The 22790-nt window shown below is 35.0% G+C and overlaps 1 protein-coding gene across 1 annotated transcript; it reads left to right on the top strand.

Moving 5' to 3' along the window:
* Positions 1-9942: 9942 nt before the first annotated feature.
* LOC131644001 (uncharacterized) lies at positions 9943-21599 on the top strand. Its single transcript, XM_058914372.1, has 19 exons — positions 9943-10344; positions 10428-10559; positions 11312-11383; positions 11571-11641; positions 11724-11823; positions 11914-12012; positions 12180-12306; positions 13369-13502; positions 13583-13642; positions 13892-14127; positions 15456-15885; positions 16986-17309; positions 17441-18037; positions 18128-18301; positions 18542-18772; positions 18856-19139; positions 19457-19741; positions 20215-20337; positions 20994-21599. Exons 1-19 carry the CDS (start codon positions 10195-10197, stop codon positions 21124-21126), a joined length of 3762 nt encoding a protein of 1253 aa, XP_058770355.1. The 5' UTR covers positions 9943-10194; the 3' UTR covers positions 21127-21599.
* Positions 21600-22790: the final 1191 nt, after the last annotated feature.

Raw genomic sequence — 22790 nt, 5'->3', positions numbered from 1 at the left:
TCTTTAAGTGGGGGAAAGTTGTAACACCCTATTTTGTGAGTTATTATTTTAAATGATTTATTTATATTTTAATTTAATTGTTATATGCTATAATTGAATTAATTTGGGTGATGAGGGTGTGTGACTTCGAGATGATATTGTATGAGTAATTAGATATTGGTAGAAGTACTCTAGAATTATTAGGAATTATTTTAGTAATTACAATAATAATATGTTATTTTAATTTATTTAATTAAATGGAAAATAGAGAGTTTGGGATTAAATTGGGAATTATGAAAAATAGAGGAGAGGAAGGAGTGAGACTGTTAGTAAGTGAGACGTGAGTTTATAATTTTAACTAGATTATCCTAATTATATAAATTAGGAGATAACCTAGGTTTAAGAAAGGCTTCCAAATAGTATGTGATAAAAAATTTGGAGAGTATATATGATCAGTGGGTTTCACACGTATATTCACAGTTGTTTTAATTGCATTTGAAGTATTTTGTCTAATATTTTATTTCTTTATTCCGCATATTATGCTTTGGTTGTGTGTTATAGTGTTTGCAGACTCAGATGAATGAAGTGGGAGAAATCAATGCAAAAAGGTGAAAAACTGAAGAAAAGCGTATAGACTGCCCAAACACGTGCTCAGACGCGTCCTCAGTCAGTCAGGCAGGAAGAATAATGACCCTCTAGTCACACGCATGCCCAAACGCGTCCAGCAAAGCCAAAATGCAATCCTCTGGTCACACGCGTGCCCATACGCGTCTCTCAAGCCTAAACGCGTGCCCACATGCATGTTTGACGGAGGAAATCACAAAGAAAGATCAGCTTCTGCTCACACGCGTCCTTGGACGCGTCTCTTTGTCCCACACGCATCCACACGCAATATTTTGGGCTTTCTTGTCCAAACAGCCCAGAAACACGGAAATAAAAGAACCAGAATGCATTGGGGCAAGGGTTGGACAGTTTTGGGTGCGAAAATACATTAGAGAAGGGAGAAAACTCAGATTTGATGCAAGGATTGAAGGTTTCTACAAGCTTTTGTCATTGAAGATTTGATTCCCTCCATTTATCTGTAATGTCTACAATTAACACTATGTTTTCTATTATTTTTATAAGTAGCTACACCCCCCATTGCTAGGGGGTGATCTTGATTCTGAATGTAATAACTTTATTTCTTTGATGCAATAACAATTTGGTTTTCATATAATTGGTTTGTTCTACATCTGCTCTGTATGCCTTAACCGTCGAAAAAACGGATAATGAATTTGTATGAATAAGTTAAGCTGAACAGCAATTGTTCATTGACCTGAGTAAGAACATAGGATAATAATTATCACCTAGGACTAGGATATTTTATCTTAACCGGAAATTCTTGTTATTGGAATGCTGTATCACAATTATAATTATCTATGGACATAGTAATTAGGTTGTGACGTCAAAGATCTTTTCACTAAGGCCTTAGGACTAGATACTCTTGAGAACCGGTAACCAATTGTGAAACTATGTTGTTGCATTAAGAAGGTAAGTTGTTACAGGAAGAATCATTCACCGACCCCTAGCAACCTACTCATCTCTGTTCATCGTTCTCATATTTTAGTTATTTAATTTAATTGCAATTTTCTAAAGAAACCGATCAAAACCTTTTATAACTTTTGTCTAATTGAAATTATTGCAAAACTCCGTGTCGTCAAGCAGTCCTTGAGATTGGAATTTTCCCATTACCACTACATCGGTGAAAAATAGTACACTTGTTATTTTACCGATCAAGTTTTTGGCGCCGTTGCCGGGGATTGCCGAAGATAATTGAGTTTTGATTTATTTCAATTAGAATTTTGTTGCTCTGCAACTAAAATTTTAATTTCCGCATATTTTTGTTTTTAATTATTATTCCTCGATCTAATAATTGTCTAATCTTTAATGCGAGGCAACACCTCAGCTGAATTTCCCTTTGACGCAGAAATTGAAAGAACGTTGCATGAAAGGCGTAGAAAAGCTTGATTGGCTAAAATGGAATTAGAAGAGGAGAGTAACTCATCTCATTCAACTTCGGAATTTGAAGGTGAACCATAAATTATGGGTGAAAATCCTCCTCCTCTTGAGAGGCTCCTTGGTGACTACGGTGCTGCAAACACACGGGGGGAAGACAAATAATTGTCAACCAACCAGTAAATGCTGCCAACTTTCAACTGCACCCAAGCACCATTAATCAGCTTGAAAGGAAACCTTTCATCGGAAAGGTTAACGAAGACGCAAACAAGCATCTACAGAGATTTTTGACCATGAGCACCATTCTAAAAATTTGACGGTTACACTGAAGAAGCAAAGAGGCTTAGGATGTTTGTTAGAACAAGATTTGTTCTGATCAATATTCTTAGTTTTGATGATAGCAATGTATATGAATTTTGCTTGAGACAATGTGGTACTCTAATCCTATGCAATTTCCATTTCAGGAAATATATAAAGAGTATGCACAAAATCAGCGCAAGAAGCACTGACTCAGAAGGTTCAAGTATGCAACATCAGAACATGCTCTCGCAAGACATCAGAAGATGGTCAAGCAGAATCAGAACATGGTCTATTGAAGCATCAAAAGAACTTGAGATCAGAAGCAGAAGCACTGAAGTTCTCATGGTATCACGCTAGAAGCACTTCAAGGTCAGAAGACAAGAAGATGCTCTGCACCAAGCTGCTATGACTCTGATATATTCAAACGTTGTATCTACAAAGATCAGATCAGAAGCAAGTACAAGATGGAAGACTACGCTGACTGACAAAAGGAACGTTAGAAGCTATTAAAGGCAAAGTCAGTTAAAGCAGGAAAAGCAAGGCTCGAGGTAGTTGATAAAAGAGTGAAACATTAAATGCAATGTTGTACGGATCATGCAACGCATTAAATGCTCCCAACGGTCATCTTCTCAAACGCCTATAAATAGAAGTTCTGATGAGAAGCCGAATACACAACTTTGCGCAAACATACAGAAACACTGTCAAATTCAAAAGCTCTCAAACTTCATCTTCAACCTCACTTCATTACTGTTGTAATATCTTAGTGAGATTAAGCTTAAACGTTAAGAGAAATATCACAGTTGTGATTATAGCTTTTTAAGAAGCATTGTATAACTCTTGTAAGAATTTTGTTTACATTAATTTGTAAAGAACTAAAGGAGATCAAGTTGTGATCGGATTCTCTAGAAAGTCTTAGAGGGTATCTAAGCATTGTGTTCCTAGAGTAATCAGGTTGTGATCAGAATACTCTAGAAGACTTAGAGGGTATCTAAGTGGAAAACCATTGTAATCTTGTGTGATTAGTGGATTAAATCCTCAGGTGAGGTAAATCACTCTAAGGGTGGATTGGAGTAGTTTTGTTAACAACGAACCAGGATAAAAATATTGTGTTCATTATTTTTATCTTAAGAGTTTTTAAAGTCACACTTATTCAAACCCCCCCTTTCTAAGTGTTTTTCTATCCTTCAATGTTCCCTTTCACTCTAGCAGAAGAGACAGAAAAGTGGTTCTATTCTCTACCAGCGGGCAGTATCACATTGTGGGAAGAGATGGAAAAGACTTTCCTGAATGAATATTTTCCAGCGCCAGTCTTTCTACGAAAAAGCTTTGAAAACATAACCTGAAAAACTTGAAAAGTGATGATTTTGTTGATGCCAATCTATGATATTGTTAGCTGGAAATTTCGACATGATATTTATGTTCTTTGAAGTCATTTATTTCAAAGAGAAAATGGCTTTTAATGGCTATTTTTATAGTTACTATATGTCAGAAGTATTTTCTAGGTAGTAGCAAGATATAAATGGATTCTCTTCGAAATATAAAAGACTTAGGATATTCTGACATATTATTTACAAAGATACGTTGCTTCGCGTCGAAGAGTTTCGAGCGGGAAGATTTGAATTTCAAAGTGTTTCGTTTGAATCAAGAAGGACGCGTGGAACTCCAGGAATTTGAAGCACATGCAAACGAGCAACGTGGCATCTCATTAGAGTAATACCGCTAGTGTTGAATTAGTATAAATAAGGGTCTTAGTGGTAGGATCCAGGGGTGTTCATTTTGTACAAATTACTCACAAATCACTCAAGTACCAAGCGTAAGAGAAAAAGTTTTTGCTAAGAAATGTACATGTAACACCATTATATTTTCAATATTTATCCTTTGTTTTATAAACACTAGTCATTTAAATACATTTACGTTTCCCGTCGAATCATTTACGTTTCCCGTCGAATCATTTACGTTTACACTCCAGTCATTTCAAATTACTTTCTGTCATTTCCTTCGTTGCATTGTATTTTATATTGTTTTTTTACATCAAGTCATAGATTAAGATATTTCTCTTAGAAGTAAAACCCGTAAGCATGAATTCAACTATCATAATAGACACCTTTTCGACACATGTCCTAGGATCAATCTAGTCGATCCTGCGAGTAACCAAAGTATACTTAATAGTTTGGAGGACTAGAGGTTGTTTACCGGAAATGATCGTAAACAGATATATTGTTAATTTGATGTTTTAATTGTTGAATAAATGTTGTATGTCGAATTCTGAGATCTTGGCTTTTTACGGAATCAAAATTGAAGGTTCGGGAGGCCTCAAATGGTGAAAAATTGCATTCTTAGTTGTGCAAGTTCAAGCGTTTTTTCCCGGACCAGAGGCTCACCTGGAGAGCTATGTAGAGAAAAAAGGGTTTTGGATTCGAAACCTCGCCAGGCGATACCGACACACAACGTTGATTGAAAACAGCGTATATGGAGTTATGTAACTCCATTTGATGCACGGTTTGGAGTGTTAGAAAGCTAACACGAAGCACTATCCGATGATGATGGTTTAGGGGTTTAATTATGTATGTATGATGAATGGAGGTGAATAATTTAGGATAATTTTGTGTTGATTGTGTAAACGGTGATGTTAATATGCTACGGTATGAGTATGAATAGTGAATTATATGATGTTGTTGTGGGATAATAGTTTGGGAGGGGAACTATTATCGTTGAGTTAATGCATATTTTGTTTATTGTCAGGAGAGGACTTTAAACTTTATGTTGTTGTTGCATTGACGTGTATTGACTTAAAATTATTATGTCGTTGTTGTTGATGAAAAAGACAAGTTGCAATCCGAGCAGGGTGGATTGGTGAACTGTCCCAAATCCGGGCAGGGTGGATTCAGGGTTTGAGTAGGGTGAACCCGATTCCTGAGTGAACCAATTTTTGATAATATTGTACCCCATGCGTATGAGTTTTATTGATATTGTGAGTCACATTGCATCATTTAAATGATGAATATGTGGTTTGTATCGAGTATGTTGATGGATTGGGTGTGAGAATGACGTTGTGTGAATGTTGTGATATATGTGTAGATGTTTGTATTCTACCTTCCAGCTTATACCGTTTAATTATTGAAGTGAATTCTCACCCTTTGCTTTGATGTTGTCCATCATGGACATCTTGCAGATAATCATGATTAGAAGTTGTTGTTGTGAGTGGAAGATAGCTTTTGGAGTTGTTTCTATTTAGTTTCATTGTTTATTTAATGGATATGCTCTTATCATGTAACATCGCAGATGAGACGCTTGTTTTAATTGTTGAATTCAAATTAATGTTTTTGAGGAGTTTTTATAATGTTTATTTTAATGTGGAGAACAAACATCATTGTGTCGAGTATTTTAATTTGATTTTCCTCTACTATTTTAATAAAGTTGAGATGTTTTGAAGTTGGTAACACTTTAATCAGCGTATAACACTTTTTATATACGTTTTCAGGGTTAGGGTGTTACATACAATTCACTAATTTACACAATTATTCCCTAATTCTTTAGGCCAATTTAGAGTTAAACTGGGTGTTTCTAAGTTCGTCAATTCAAAAGCCACAACTTATAATTACATATTCCTAGTTAATTACCAAGTTGAATAATTATCCTAATTGGATCGGTAGACTTGCGACCAATAATCCATACTCATCTGATATTGATTTGTACACTCGTTAACACATAAAAAACATTACAATCAAGAACAATTAAATAATGAAAATAACATAAAAGCATTCAAATAATCTCAAACAGTCAAATGATCCAACAAAGTACAATTAGGTTCATCTCAAAGACCTAATCTAAAATAACTTAGTTACTCATTGGGAAATTAACGATTACCATGAGTTGATAAGAAGTATTCATCAAAATCTATGGAAAATAAGTTCTCTAATGACTCTAATGCTCTCCAATTTTGCTCCCAAAAGCTCATGTTGTCACTTTTCTATCTCAAATTTGGAACCCTAAAAAAGTAGCAAAATCCCTATTTATAGCAGCGTGTCAAAAACGCGCATGTAGAAACATGCGTCATCGCGACCAAGATGTGACATCATTGCGCCAATGATGTAAGTGTCGCGAGCGCGAGAAAACCAATGGCGAAATTCCTTTTTTTCTTTAAATTCTTACTAAGTCATAACTTTGTTCCTCTTAGTTATTTTTGCTAACTTCTTCCACACTCTGGCTTCACTTTTGCTCACAATTACACCGATTTGTCTGATTTTTGCTCGTAAATATTACGTAAATATTTAGTGTCAATAGTCATTTAATCAATTTAAACTAAATATTTTATATTTATTATAATACCTAATTAATTAATAATTAAAATTAAGACATAATCAATAAATTAATCAAACACTTAGATAAACTAGTAAAAATATTGGCTAATTAGTTTGATAAGTGTATGCATGTGTAGGACCGATAATAATACAAAAATATGAATAATAATTTTGATATGTTTACTGATGTTGTCTCTTATATTGTGTGAGTATGGAAAAGTTGTTGGTGAACAACCAAGAAACATGCATTCAATTATCATAACATGCATCAGTTTACAGAGAGAAAACTAAATCTTTTATCGTCAAAGGTATAAAGCACAGTCCCATTGTGATGAATTTTAACAACAATTTTCCACAACTTTTTTCAATTACTAATATCTTTATACACTCAAAGAGCCGTGCCATTTATTTGTTCTATAAAATGAATAGAAATCAAAATCATAAGAAAGGTTGTAAAAAGATAAAATGAGTATCATTAAGCGAAATAAAAGAAACCGTTAACATATACTTGAAGTTGAATAAAACCGAAAGCTTCTATACAATGAAGTAGAACTTGTGAATGAAAGAAGATTAAACCAGAAATTGTTAAAGAAATACGAGTAAATCCTAACAAATAAATTGATGAAGCAAATGAACAAATATTGAAGTAGGGTAGATGAAAGAAGAAGAAGAAGGAGATGAAAGAGGGAGAAGAAGACAAACGTAGAGTATAATGAATAGAAGAGCAACATGAATTGGCATTACAAGTGATGTTCCAAAATAAATCATGATTATAAATGTGTGTTGATTTAACAATGTAATTGGTGAGTCAAATGCGTAACTAAATGATGTTAGACAAAATGCAAACATAATGCATAAAAGTTGATTGGAAAATAAACATGATGCATAACCCAAAAGGAAAGAGTTGGAAATCATCCGGATGAGGTCATTAGTTGGAATAAATAAATTTTGGACAACACTACCCCCTTGTTTGATGTCGTGGCAGAAGCATAGGCAAGGGCATAAACATGCTTTCTAGAACATTGAATGTTCTTATATTATATATACTTTGTATTTTTTGTCTTCTTTTAGAAGTCAAACTCTTTTAGCCTTTTAGCTTTACCAAATTTTCTCTAATTTGAGGTTGATATCCACATACTTTTCAGCATCTAGACTCTCTTGAAAGCTCCAAATTGTTGGAATTTGTTTTCTAAGTTTGTCAAGGTTCTCTTGGACCTTCTTCACATTTCTTTGGATATTTTTATGGATTTTCTTATTTCACCCTATGTAATTGAAAATAACCCTATGAAAATCCAAAACTACCCCTGCGTTTTTGGAAGTGTATTTCCGAACACACTATTTTTTTTGTTAAACTTTAGTTAATTCCAAAGATGCATTTACAGGAGGAAACCGCATGCGTATTTCTGAAATTTATGCAGACAACATCATACCATAATTTCACTGTTTCACATATTTTAACTACAAAATGAATATAAATACCATAGTTACCATTATAAAAAAAACGATCATTGATCGTAAAAATAACCTTACTAAAACGTTTATTCCTACTTCTAAGCTTGCAAACACTAAAAATACTTTGATTATCTAACATAAAACTCAATTTCTATATGCAACTACATTAACTCAAAAAAGTTCAAAAAACACTTACAGTTTCTGATTTTTGTTGGTTGATGAAGTTTTGAACAATGATGTTTGATTGTTGCTTGTTGATTTATGATGAAATTTTTGCACAATGGAAATATTTTTGCACAATGGAGTTTTAAGAGGGTTTTGAGTTTGAGAGTTTCAAAATGACCTTCTGAAAAGAGAGTGTGGGAAGAGACATCGCATATTTGTGTCAACACATTCCAGAAATACACCTACAAGTCCCTCCCTCAAGTGCATTTTTGGAATACTTCTGCGTGATATCTAAGGTTTCTTAGGCAAATCTATGATCTACAGTTGTATGCTTCCGGCAATACATCTACGGTTCCCTCCCGTAAATGCATTTCCGGTTAGTTCCATGCTCTTTTATAGAGTCTTGTTCATGAAAGGCCTAGTTAAGGATATTTCCGGAAATACATTTTAAAAGTTGGGAACACTTACGTATTTTCGTGCGGTGCGCTAAAAAACATAAGGTGTAATAAAAAATTTCATATTTTCAAATTTCTCATGACCTCATTTAGTGATATGTTGTTAGCTTAGAGATTTAGTCCTCTTTAGTAGTATTTCAAATTTAATTAATCATATTCTTGCTTTATTCATAAGTGGTCCATATCTTCTCAAATTTAGGCCTTATTTTGTTGATGTTGTTTGCTGACCTAAGAAATATTTAAAAACATGGTTATTTTTTAGATACGCAAAGTTATTTGATTTAATTAAAGAGTGCCAGGGGTACTCTCACCCCATTACAACCAATCCAAAAAAAAAAAAACAAATTACACATAATTGAAACAATCCAAAGGAGAATAACCAAAGTTAGTACTATATTGAAGTAATATAGGGTTATGATGATAAAGATATATCTAAAAAGATGGTTATTAGAATAATTTGTATACTATTTTATTCTACTTATCGGTCACTATGAATTTATCCAATCTAGATCGAATATAATTGTTATCAAGTTAATTATTAGCCCAAGTAAAAATATTGTCTAAGAAGCCAACATCAACATAAGTTACTTACATCGAAATCACCACAAATTAATCTAATCCTCCTCAGTATAGGAGAGTATTTTTTTTATGTAGGTTGGAAATCATAGAGCACCTAGTTTGATTGGGATAACCATAGTCATAGAGGCCGCTGAATCATCACACACCAGCAAATATATAATAATTTAATTATTTAAATTGAGTTGTTGATTTTTTTGGATTTGATGAATTGTTTTAAAAACTCAAATATATTTGTTTGGTGAACGTTGCGATCATATGATAGACATTACCCATATAAATTTTTGTTTGTTTGTTATGAAATGGGAGATTACTCATATCTTGAATATAAAGTTGGATAATAATTTGTCAATCACGATCCAATCAACCAATGTGGTATCATTTTTTTTTTTGGACAATAACCATTTTAACATAAACACGTTTTATAAATATTATTCCAATACTGTTGATAAAAATATTTTTTGTGGTGGATATTTACTAACATTTGATTTTAACACGTGAACAAAAAAAAGAAAATATTTTGAAAAACAACTCCAAACGACCCTATCCAAACCAAAAACTGGCTCTGTGCTGCTGTGCATTCGAAATGGAATAATAAAGGGAATAAAGAATAATGCTAAATATTCATTGCTTTGAACTTGAAGTCCCATTTCATAAAAAAAATTATTTGAAGGGTTAAATAATAAAATTAATAATCAATAACAAAAAAAACAATGTGAATTATATATACATTTGGTCCAATAGAAATGAAAAAAAAGCATTAACACCGGTGCAAATTCTCAACTACGAATAGCAATCGAATATTAAAAAAAAATCACATTACGCAAAAGTGGAAGGTAATCGCAACAGAATCTGTAGCAGTGAAGAAGACGAAGAAGAAGACGAAAACGAAGAAGAAGAAGAAGTGAAGAGCAACAATAACAAGCTATTGAGAGTTTTTCAAGCGCGAAAATCTTCGGAATCGGAACAAGATGTCGATTCCGAAAGAGCCAGAGGAGGTAATGAAGTTGCGAGGAGGATCTGTTCTTGGAAAGAAAACCATTCTCAAAAGCGACCATTTCCCTGGTTGCCAGAACAAGCGATTGCGTCCGAATATCGACGGAGCTCCCAATTATCGTCAGGTTTTTGTTATCTTTCATCTCTACCACTCAGATTTTATCACTTTTCGTAATTCTTTCTAACGATTTTGAAATTTTAACTATAGGCTGATTCGTTACATGTTCACGGTGTTGCGATTCCGACGATTGATGGAATCAGAAATGTTCTTAAGCACATTGGTGCGGAAACTGAAGGGAAGAAAGTTCATGTTCTTTGGATTAGCATGCGTGAAGAACCGGTATCTTTACTTTCTTGTTTAACTTTTAATACTCTTGCTATGCATGTACTTAATAGTGATGGCGTTTTTTTTGATATCATGTTCATTTTCTTGTAATTCTCTGGTTTTCAGCTTTAAATTTAGGTTTTAGACATCTATGCTATGTAAATGAAAGTGGATTGAATTCTCTGACACCTCTGAAAAAAAGTGTAAAAAAGTGTGTTAACAGTTGTGATTATGTTTAATTTATTCATTTTTTCAAATGATTACCAGTGTCGTTGTTCAGATGTAGCATTTCCAGTGTGTGCGCTTCATAATTTTCACTGTAATTTGCAATTTATTTGCGTTCGAAAGTCTTGTTAAAATTATGACGTTCAATTCGCCGCAGGTAGAATATCGAAAGTGATTTTACTTCATTATGTCTTACTGAAATTTTCTGTTGCTTGGGTCGGGAATCAGAATAGACGCTAACTACAAACTTTGGTTTGACTCGAAGCAGTTATATGCTTTTGTATTAAATTGAAAAAATTGTCCTAACTTTTCCAATAAACTTGCATTTAGAGTAAAAATGTTCTGACGCAAATAACTGAAATTCAAACTAAATTTTTATTTTTACCAAACCAATTTTTACATAACCGCGTTTGTTCAAAATTATGTTTGTTAAACACTCAACCAAAAAACACGTGTTTCGTTCTGGGTCTGCAAATGATGATTGATGCTCCATTAAAATTCTACTTGACATCTCTTCTAAATTTTAACTCTCTCAAAATCAGGTTGTGTACATTAATGGGCGTCCATTTGTGTTGCGTGATGTGGAGAGACCATTCTCCAACCTTGAATATACGGTATGTTATTGTGGAGTTCTTGTTGCTTTATTTTGCTCTAGTCTTTTCTCTTTGAGCCTGAGGGGGTATGTTTTGGTTCCGAACTGTCTTTACTATTGGATTATAGTAATTGAGTTGAATTGAACTCGTTAGTTTTCAACTGAAATTTGTTTGGGTTCTAATTGTTTTGCATTTTGTACTCAATCAGGGAATTAATAGGGAAAGAGTTGAACAAATGGAAGCTCGTTTGAAAGAAGACATTCTGAATGAAGCTGCAAGGTATATCCATGGTCCCCTTCAGTATTTTATCCCTAATATTTATCGTACGATAAACAATCTTATTTTCAAAATGGCATAACAGATATGGAAATAAGATTCTTGTGACTGATGAACTGCCAGACGGTCAGATGGTGGACCAATGGGAATCAGTGTCGTGTAATTCTGTGAAGACACCATTAGAGGTATAGGTGAAACTTGTCTTTAATGTGTGCGTGAGGCTATTTAGCCAGTTTTCTGAACAAAATGCCGCAAAGTTGTTTTCTTGGCTGTAGGTGTACCAGGAATTACAAGTGGAAGGATATCTTGTTGATTACGAACGTGTTCCTGTAACTGATGAAAAATCCCCAAAGGAACAGGATTTTGATATTTTGGTAAGTTTGTTAATTTTAAATATTTCTTTTAATAAGAAAGCTTCTGAATGAGATATTTCTTTTAGATTTTATTTGGTACGTCGCAGAAGTTATCATGCATAGAAAACTCATTCAATTTTCTGAAACTATTGGCTTCACATCTTAGATACTCTTCATGTTCATTTTAGGTTCATAAAATTTCACAAGCTGATGTAAATACAGAGATAATTTTTAATTGTCAAATGGGGCGTGGACGAACTACAACTGGAATGGTCATTGCGACTTTGATTTATCTGAATCGAATTGGAGCTTCTGGTACGCATTTTATTTTGTTTGATTTTTTCTATATAGACTTCCTTGTTTAATGATTTAAAAGTAAAATAATTAAGACGCGCTTTGCTACACCAATACGATAGATATGACCAAGCTTTTCAGCATTTGCTTAAATAAAAATGTCAATAGCTTTTTAAGTTTGTGTAGCAGTTTTAATTTTATTTGTCAATGAGACATCAGCAAGTCTGTCTGTCCTGTCTGTATTGGGTATGTCTACCTGGGTTCTGATTTAGTTTATTAGCTCAGTAGAAGATCAGCTAACTATTTCTCTAGCTTCTTTCTTGTAAAATGTACAAATATGGAAATACAGCCTTTCAGGTCTTTTCTGAAGAGTTTATTTCTTTTTCATATTACCTCTAGGTTACGGGGTCCTTGTCTAGCTAATGAGAACAGGGTTGTCATCTGCATCAGCATATATGACTATGAACAGGTCTAACACATGACCAGAGAGCAATTACCTATTATGCACGTGAGAAAAAACTCAACCCACCCATTGGATTCAGCATTGATGGGCTGGACTAGAACAATAAGTTAGGACTATTTGTTTACAAATCTTTACCCATGCATACACAATACATTAGTTCCAAGAAAATTTGATTACTGAGGGGTATGTACTGAACAACCGTTGTTTAATTAGAAAGATATTTGAGCTTATGCTCAATGATTCTGAATTTCTTTACTAATTTCAATACATTTATTTTTACTCCGTCGTTCAGCTTAGATCATAGGATTACCAGTTGAATATCCAATAGCAAAATGTTTGAATCTATCTTCCATCCAGCTCTGCTTCTTGAGTTGGATATATTGTTGTGCTGGAAAGCTTGCTTCTTTTTGCTTTTAGCCGCTCAAGCTTCACTTGGTGGGATTTAAATCCTATCTTAATTAATAAAAATTTTGGTCATTGCAAACTTGATCTTTCTAGTTTGAGACTTTTTAAAGCTTTATTTTGTGTCCCTCATGAGTTCTGAGCTTTGTTCTCCCATGTCTCAGTTTTTTCTTTTTCTTTCTTCAATATATTTCTGATTTATAAAATTAAAATTATAGGGATTTCAAGAAGCAACTCAGTTGGTACAATTTCTCAATATCTGGCTAATGTCCCAGACCATATGCCTAACTCTGAGGAGGCAATTCGAAGGGGAGAATACACTGTCATAAGAAGCTTGATTCGTGTGCTAGAGGTATTAGTATAAACTTTAATATTGCTTTTAGGTGATGCAAAATATGTTCTATTTGTCCTAATTAGTTTACTTGCTTCCAGGGTGGTGTTGAGGGGAAAAGACAAGTTGATAAAGTCATTGACAAGTGTGCCTCAATGCAGGTATCTGTTTCGATCCCTCCAAGGAAGTACTTTTAAGGAGGGACAGCCTCAGTACCCTGAGCGAGGATTAGTCTCACACCTTAAGAATGTGGGGACACCTCGCAAAAACAAAAAAAAAAGAAAGAAAACTCCTTGGTTGTTTAGACTGCTTCTTAGATGTTGCAAATTTCTTTTCTTTGTATGTGGCAGTTGGATTTTTATATATTAACTGACGAGTCATCCTTTAATCCTTGTTTGCTTTTGTTCCAGAACTTACGTGAAGCAATTGCCACTTATCGTAATAGTATTCTGCGGCAACCAGATGAGATGAAAAGGGAGGCATCACTTTCTTTTTTTGTAGAGTACTTGGAGAGATACTACTTTTTGATATGTTTTGCTGTATACATACATTCAGAAATGGCTGCACTGCGAGCTAGGTCTGCTAGCCACAGTAGTTTTACTGACTGGATGAGAGCTAGGCCAGAGCTCTACAGCATTATTCGCAGGTTGCTTATTTTTTCCCTCCCAATAGTCGGTGTATAGTCTTAAGTTTTTTTTCTTTAACTTTTTTTACATAAAAGTTTTCTTTAGGACAGTGGGTCCCATGACTCCCATTTATATTGGGTCAAACTGGCTATGGCTAGGGAGCAGTTTTCTGCCATATATATGCAGCATTAAAAAGTTGAAAATGCAACTGAGATTGCCTCTACTTGGAGGCATGATGTCTTGTTCAATACAAGGTCCCAGTTTCCCTGTACCTTGCCATCATCACTGGTATTAAAGAAATCCCTGATATCAATATTGCTCTTAGGCTAAAAACTTTTATTAATCAACTGAGTCATACCACCAGGGATTATGTATGTGCTAGCGTAGTTCTCAGATTGCCATTAACTTTTCTGAGTGAAGACCTGTTGATTTATGAGGAAGTATTTGGTAAGTTGAAAGCTTATTGGTTGTCTCAAAGTTACCCTTTAAGGATTCCAATGATAAGTTGGCTCCAAAGAAGGCCTTGGGCTAGAATTTCTATAGGAAAAGTTGCACCAGGGGTCCTTTAACTTGATTTATCATATCAATATAGTCTTTTATCTTCTTTTTTTCTCGTATCAAGTTAGTCATTTTTTTTGTCAAGTTAGCCTTTTATATTTTAAAAAAATGTCAACAGTGCTGGACAAAAAGTAAGTCTTGACCAGTCAAAAATGTAAATTACACCCATCTAAATTACTTTCAAATATCAGTTACATTCCCCAATCCATTAAAATTAACAAAAGTAGATATTTTCTCAGTTTTTTGTCTAAGGTTGTGGGCTCCTTAATCTAATATTGATATTGAGGGATGAAACATTCGTTGCAGTAGATCTTTAATGGTCATCAGGTACACAAATCTATAACAAAAGTAAATGGGAAATGATGGTCTGTCTAACTGTGTAAACATTTTGTCAATCACTATATATTAGGACTTTACACTATGATTCCATAATATTCTGTTACCCAAGAAAGAACTGGGCCACTTTTTCTGTTCATATTGTGGCTTATATCAATTATCGGGAAACGGTCTCGGGGGAGACTTCCTTATAGTTTAGAGATTTCGGTGGTCTATATTCACCGAAAAATTCCAGATATATAGTGCATTTGCATTATAGTCTCTTGCTAATAATATAGTATTATTCACCCTCACCCATCATTACTTTCTTAAACACTCTCTTCCTTCATATAATTGAATAACTATTCCCCAATTGGATTTTGATTGCAATCTGATTTGGATGAATTGCTGATTTTGCGCTCTTTAAAGATATACACACGTAATTTATTTCATATGCCGTCTATTTGCATTGCAGGTTGCTGAGGAGAGATCCAATGGGTGCACTTGGATATTCCAGTTTGAAACCGTCACTAAATAAGATAGCTGAATCTACTGACGGCCGTCCTTCTGAGATGGGCGTGGTTGCTGCCTCGAGAAATGGCGAGGTACTTGGAAGTCAAACTGTTCTGAAAAGTGATCATTGCCCTGGATGTCAAAATCCAAGATTGCCTGAAAGAGTGGAGGGGGCACCTAATTTCAGAGAAGTTCCTGGCTTTCCAGTTTATGGAGTTGCAAATCCAACTATCGAGGGTATTCGATCTGTCCTTCGAAGGATTGGCAGCTCCAAAGGTGGACGCCCGGTACTTTGGCATAATATGAGAGAAGAACCTGTTATTTACATCAATGGGAAACCATTTGTTCTCCGTGAAGTTGAAAGACCGTACAAAAACATGCGGGAATACACGGTAAAAGTTACTTTTTAGTCTTTGGTATCTCTTCAATAAACTTTTAAATTGAGAAAGGGGTATTGCTAACTAGGAATTGAATTCAGAACAGTTTACTTTTCATCTGGCTTACAATCCCCTGGTTCATACATCACCAATCAGCCTTCACAGTTTTTCCTGTAGTGTGTCAATAGGATGTCACAGCTGTGCTTGTTGTACTGTTAGAGTATATGACACCATCTTCGAAAAGAAGGTACTAGTTGAAGTGAGAAATATTGTATTTAGATAAGTAGTGTAGTTTAATGGATAGTGTTGGTCTTGTTCACACACATGGAAATCACGCATGCTTAGTGTGCTGTTTTTTCTTTTTATAGTTTTTGGTGTGTTACGAATCCTACGTTGGATGAATTATGAATTATATCTATATTTACAAGTGGTGGGTATTCCTCACTTTACAAAAACCCATTAGGCCACCTGCTATCAAGTTACCACCATCGAGCACTCGAGTCAGGTGTTCAGTCTTGGGTGTGGGGGAGATGTGTTAAGAGTCCCTTATTAGATGAGAAATGACTGAACATGTGTTTATAAGTGGTAGATACTAGATAGTTCTCACCTTATGCTGGAAAGTTCACCTTCGTTGTGGTCCGCCCCTAGCCGCCTATTATGGCATTTGGGTTGCCTTTATTGTAGGCTCCATCATCTTCAACTGTGTTGGGTGTGAAGGGGTGGATTTAGTCCCACATTGTCTAGAGATATGGCCTATGTAGTGCTTATAAAGTTTGGGCAGCCCTCCTCTTAGTAGCCAGTTTTGTAAGGTTGTGTTGTGTCAAACCCAACCTAACTTCTATTACCTTAGGATGAATTAGGTCTAACCCAGATTCTAAGATGCTGGTTTTGTATGGATGAATTAGGTCCAACTCAAATTCTAAGATGGTGTTCACCAATTATCTGACTATGTCATTACATTACCATTTCGCTTAATATTATGTTAGATAAAACTTAAAAACTTATAATCCATGGTTTGGAAGTATGGTTTTCTCTTAATTTTTGTACAATTTGATGCCTTTCTGAATTTTATGTTAGTTTGGAATTTTCATGCCAATTGTGTGAATGTCTTGTAGGGAATTGGGCGTGAAAGGGTGGAGAAAATGGAAGCCCGGTTAAAAGAAGATATCTTAAGGGAAGCTGAGCAGTATAACAATGCCATAATGGTTATTCATGAAACAGATGATGGGCAGATATATGATGCTTGGGAGCAAGTAACCTCTGATGTAATTCAAACCCCACTCGAAGTTTTTAAAAGCTTGGAGGCTGATGGATTTCCCATAAAGTATGCACGTGTGCCTATCACTGATGGAAAAGCTCCTAAAAGTTCTGATTTTGACACAATGGCTTTTAATATTACTTCTGCTACAAAGGACACTGCTTTTGTTTTCAATTGTCAGGTAGTTTCTTAATCTTTCATATCTTTTGTTGTATTCTTTATGGATATCTTTCTATATTTGTGTATTGGCTCTTCTCTTGTATCTTATTTTCCTTTTCATCTCTCACTGCTAATGCGTCATTCATATTTCAGATGGGTAGGGGCAGAACAACCACAGGTACTGTCATAGCTTGCCTTGTGAAACATCGAATTGATTATGGGAGGCCTATTAAAATACTGGGAGATAATGTAATCCAGGAAGATGTGGATGGCGGTTTCTCAAGTGGAGATGAAGCTGGGGGTTATGTTGGTGCCCCCAATAATTTGCAAATAGAGACAGATGAAAAACAAAAGCATGTTTTTGGTATAAATGACATCCTCTTGTTATGGAAGATAACAGCATTTTTTGATAATGGGGTGGAGTGCCGAGAGGCCTTAGATGGTATTATTGATAGATGTTCTGCACTTCAAAACATTCGCCAAGCCGTTCTAGAATATAGGAAAGTATTCAATCAACAACATGTTGAGCAAAGGGTAAGGAGGGTTGCATTAAATCGTGGTGCTGAGTACTTGGAACGGTATTTCCGTCTTATTGCTTTTGCAGCATATCTTGGAAGTGAAGCATTTGATGGGTTTTGTGGAGAAGGTGAATCCAAAGTGTCATTTAAGAATTGGTTGCATCAGAAACCAGAGGTGCAGGCTATGAAATGGAGCATACGATTGAGACCGGGACGATTTTTCACTGTTCCTGTAAATCTCTTTTCTACTTGAAGTGATTTGTCCCCCTCCCCAACTTGACATAATATTAAGCTTAAGCTAATTTGCCAACTTTAATTGCAGGAAGAGTTGAGAGCACCACAAGAGTCTCAACATGGAGATGCAGTGATGGAGGCATTTGTTAAGGCCCGTAGTGGTTCAGTTCTGGGAAAAGGCTCCATCCTAAAAATGTACTTCTTTCCCGGTCAGAGAACTTCTAGCCATATACAAATACACGGCGCACCGCATGTTTACAAGGTAAGCTCACATACATGACTGCTATAGAGAATAACTATTGTCAACTTTGTGATCATGCATTTGTGGTAGCTTTCATTGATGCAACTAAAAATTTGGCTTAGGGATGGGGTAATAGATGAGCATTATCTGTGTCCAAAAGCTGGTTTGTTCTTTGCGTGTATGCTCGGACGTGCATGTTTCATATTTTTCTTGTCGCAGATTTTGTGAAATTATATAATGCCTAAAAGCTTTTTCCCCAAGGTTGATGAATACTCCGTGTATTGCATGGCGACTCCAACCATCTCTGGTGCCAAGGAGATGCTAAAATATCTGGGTGCTATTCCTAAAGCAAAAGCCTCAGCTGCTCGAAAAGTAATTTTGACTGACCTGAGAGAGGAAGCAGTTGTCTATATCAAGGGCACTCCCTTTGTTCTAAGGGAGTTAAACAAACCCTACGATACACTCAAGCATGTCGGAATCACTGGTCCTGTGGTGTGTCATCTTGTACTATCATGTATCTATCTGATCATATCATAACATGGTTTGTTGTACAACTCATGGTAACTGCAATGCAGGTGGAACACATGGAAACACGGTTGAAAGAAGATATAATAGCTGAAATTAGACAGTCTGGTGGGCTGATGCTGTTTCACCGTGAAGAATATAACCCTTCAACAAACCAGTCTAATGTTGTTGGTTACTGGGAAAAGACTTCAGCAGATGATGTGAAAACAACTGTAGAAGTTTATTCTGCTCTAAAGGATGAGGGATATGATATTGTCTATCAGAGGATACCGTTAACGAGGGAGAGGGATGCTTTGGCCTCTGATGTTGATGCAATCCAGTGCTGTAAAGATGAGTAAGTATTCCTACTAAATACGAGGAAGTTATTGGCACACGTTTTGTAAAGTTTAATGGTGTTTTCTTAAATTTCTGAGAGGGATCTTGCGATCTCTCCATGATGAAATTGTTGCCGTTCATGTAATGTTTTAGATCATCATTAAACAATAATTGATGGTTCTATCTGGTAGGTTAGGGGAAATAGTGACATTGTTCTTATCACATTCCATGGGCATCTGTTTACGTATTGTTTAGGAACAGTATATTCATGATTTAATCTCTTGAAACAATTCTTTAAATATTAATAATATACTTCTAAACTCTTGCTTTTTGTAGCTCTGCAGAGAGTTATCTTTTTGTATCACACACTGGTTTTGGTGGAGTTGCATATGCAATGGCCATTATCTGTATTAGACTCGGCGCAGAAGCAAACTTTGCATCCCCAGTCCCTCAGCCATTGCCTAGTCCTCAGCAGTATACAGAGACTGAAGAAAACTTTCCTGCTCGAGCTTCTAATGAAGCAGCACTCAAGATGGGTGATTATCGTGACATTTTGAGCCTTACAAGAGTCCTTATACATGGTCCCCAAAGCAAAGCTGACGTTGACATTGTTATTGACAGGTTATTAACCAGAATTTGATCATAAAGCTTTTCTAATTATATGATAATAACTTATATAAACATTTAGAAACAGATATGGTTGGGATTAATAGACTGGTAGTATTCTTCACGCCCAAAACAATGCAGATCTTGGCATTGTTATTGACAGGTTATGGACCAATGTCCGGGGTCATAAAGCTTTGCTAACTAAATGATATTTAACGTTAAGAAACTTAATCATTATCAAAGTGCATGCTGCGGTGGTTCTGTTCTCTCATGTAGGAACTTGTGTTGTTGAAAATAATAGTATTCTCCATGTCTATTCTATTTTCTTGGGCTGAAAAGGAATTGTCAGTGACCTACTTATTACCTTTGTAAATATTCTTTGGCGGTTATGAAATTAGTAAACTGATGCACAATTTACTGAGGGACGGTTGATATGGCAGCATATCCTAATTTTTATTGGAGGTACTGAAATTTTCTTTGTTCAACAGATGTGCAGGCGCCGGGCATCTACGCGATGATATTCTTTATTATTGTAAAGAATTTGAGAAGTTTACTGACGGTGATGATGAGGAACGTGCCTATCTTATGGACATGGGTATCAAGGCTTTGAGGTATTCTTCAGATTCAACTGAAACATTCTTGCTTTCCAGTTGTATTTTCCCTTTTCCTTTTAATTATTAACCAATGGTAGTGTTTTTTTAAGTCAGTCAATAGTGCTGTTAGAGTTGATGCACTATTAAATTATTTTTAACCGAATTCTATAAAATTTAAACAGGAATATACTATGAAATGACTAATATAATAATAAGCTTCTTGAAGAAGTATAATATACGGCATATATGCTAATTTTATCACATTTAAACAATGTTGGATTAATGAATTTTTTGAACATCACGTGCATGGTTAAATAGAAAGGGTCTTGCTAATGATTGCTATATAGGGAATTAGTTAAAAAAATTAAAAAAATTATTTTTTGATTGATGAGTATAACCTTCAATCCTTTGGTTTCAGTAAAACTTGTTATTGTTGATTCCTTGTTCCGTGCTTTATGACACTTGTTAGCATAATCTGAAATATTTGAGAATGATAAGCATGATATAGTTTCAGTCCAATTCAATGATAGATTTGGTAAGATGTTAATCTCATAAAACTGTCAACTCTATCTATCTAGTTATATCTACAAGACAGTCCGGAAAATGGTGGCTTTATTTTTTAGCATTTAAATACTGGCGATTACCTCCATTTTACGTATTACCTTTGTTTGCAGGCGGTATTTTTTTCTCATCACATTCAGATCTTACCTTTACTGCACCGCTCCTTCCAATATTGAATTTACTGCATGGATGGATGCAAGGCCTGAACTTGGCCATCTATGTAACAATCTTAGAATTGATAAATAATGTAGCAATGCTGATAATCATGTCAATGTATAGTTGGCACTTGCTGTTTTGCAGTTTGTAATGTACAACTTTTTTCCCAATGCTGTAAAATACAGAAGGGTTTTGGTAGTTAGGGAACTGCACGCCAGAAGTTGTAGGCAAAAGCCATTGTATACTTCTGTCAGCTTCTTGCGTTCTACCATGTATGTTATGAAAAGCTGGCTCTGAAGTCGGTGTACATACAGCATATAACTGTTGGAGGAGTAACATTTACTTGCTTCCTGCGCTCGCTGGACTCATTGATCACTCTAATTTGAGACGTTTAATATCCCTTTTTGTATTTCTATTTCATCGAGATTTTACTATAGGTATAGTTCATTAGATTAATCAGTCTGTCTTCAATTACTAGTTTCAATCCATTGAACTGTAGAGGGGTGGATCTATTTTATGATTCTACCCAAGAGCTTGATATGAATCATATGATTAGTATGAAATCCTTTTCCCCATTCCCATGCTGTGCTTATGCCACTCTGATTTATACTTTAGTTGATAATAATTATAATGTTAATCTTGTGCTGTGTACACGACCGAATATATAAAATAATATTGTCAAGTAAATTTTTTGAGGAAAATGTTGGTAGTGGATTATAGTGAGGCATGGAAAGTAGGGAAATTATGCTATAACTAAAATGCGTATTTATTGATTAAAGTTGATTAAAGAAATTAATTTGATTTTCCCTTTTCTATTTTCATTATGAATGAAGATTTATCATGTTCAATTAGGGCCGTTTCTCTTTACATGTTAAAATTCGAGAGACTCGATTAGGGCCATTTCTCTTTACATGTTAAAAATCGAGAGACGAAGAGATATTTGAATAAACCGTGTTTTAGAAAGCACTGCGGAGACTTTATTATATATAGAGAAATTATAGCTAACTATATGATATAGTCGATGTGAGACTATTCTATATACAAATATTCTTAACACTATATTTACAAATATCAACACCCCCCCTCAAGCTTGAGCATATAAGTCAAAAGCACCAAACTTGTCACATATATAATAAGTTCTAAGATTTCGCATGGATTTTGTTACCACATTTGCCAATTGATCATTAGAGTTCACAAGAATTGTGACGATGTTGCATGATTCAATCTTCTCTTTGACAAAGTGAAAGTTTATCTCAATATGTTTGGTCTTCTCATGGAAGACTAGATTTGAAGCAATGCGCAATGCAACTTGATTATCACAAACAAGTGTCATTTATCTTACTTCTTCAATTTGAAGTTCTTTAAGCAACTATTTTAACCAAATGAGTTCACATGTTGCCATTGCCATGACCCTATACTCTGCCTCGGCGCTTGATATTACAAGTTTGCAACTATGTTTTGTTTCTTACTTTTCCAGGATATAAGATATCCTCCAACAAGTACACAATACTCAGAAGTGGCTTATTTACCAATGAGTGACCATGCCCAATCAGTATCTAAGTATTCAACTATCTGAGTATATCCTTTATCTTCATACACTATACCTTTTCTTGGAGCACATGTGATGTATCTTAGAATCCGGATGACAACATCCATGTGTTCCTGACAAGGGGAATTTAAGAACTGGCTTACCACACTGACTGCAAAAGAAATGTCCAAACGAGTGACTGTGAGATAATTCAACTGTCTAACCA

This window comes from Vicia villosa, linkage group LG1, assembly GCF_029867415.1.
Source record: "Vicia villosa cultivar HV-30 ecotype Madison, WI linkage group LG1, Vvil1.0, whole genome shotgun sequence".
Taxonomy (NCBI): domain Eukaryota; kingdom Viridiplantae; phylum Streptophyta; class Magnoliopsida; order Fabales; family Fabaceae; genus Vicia; species Vicia villosa.
Note: the sequence above shows the minus strand (reverse complement) of the source record. Positions and strands in the feature narration are given on the sequence as shown.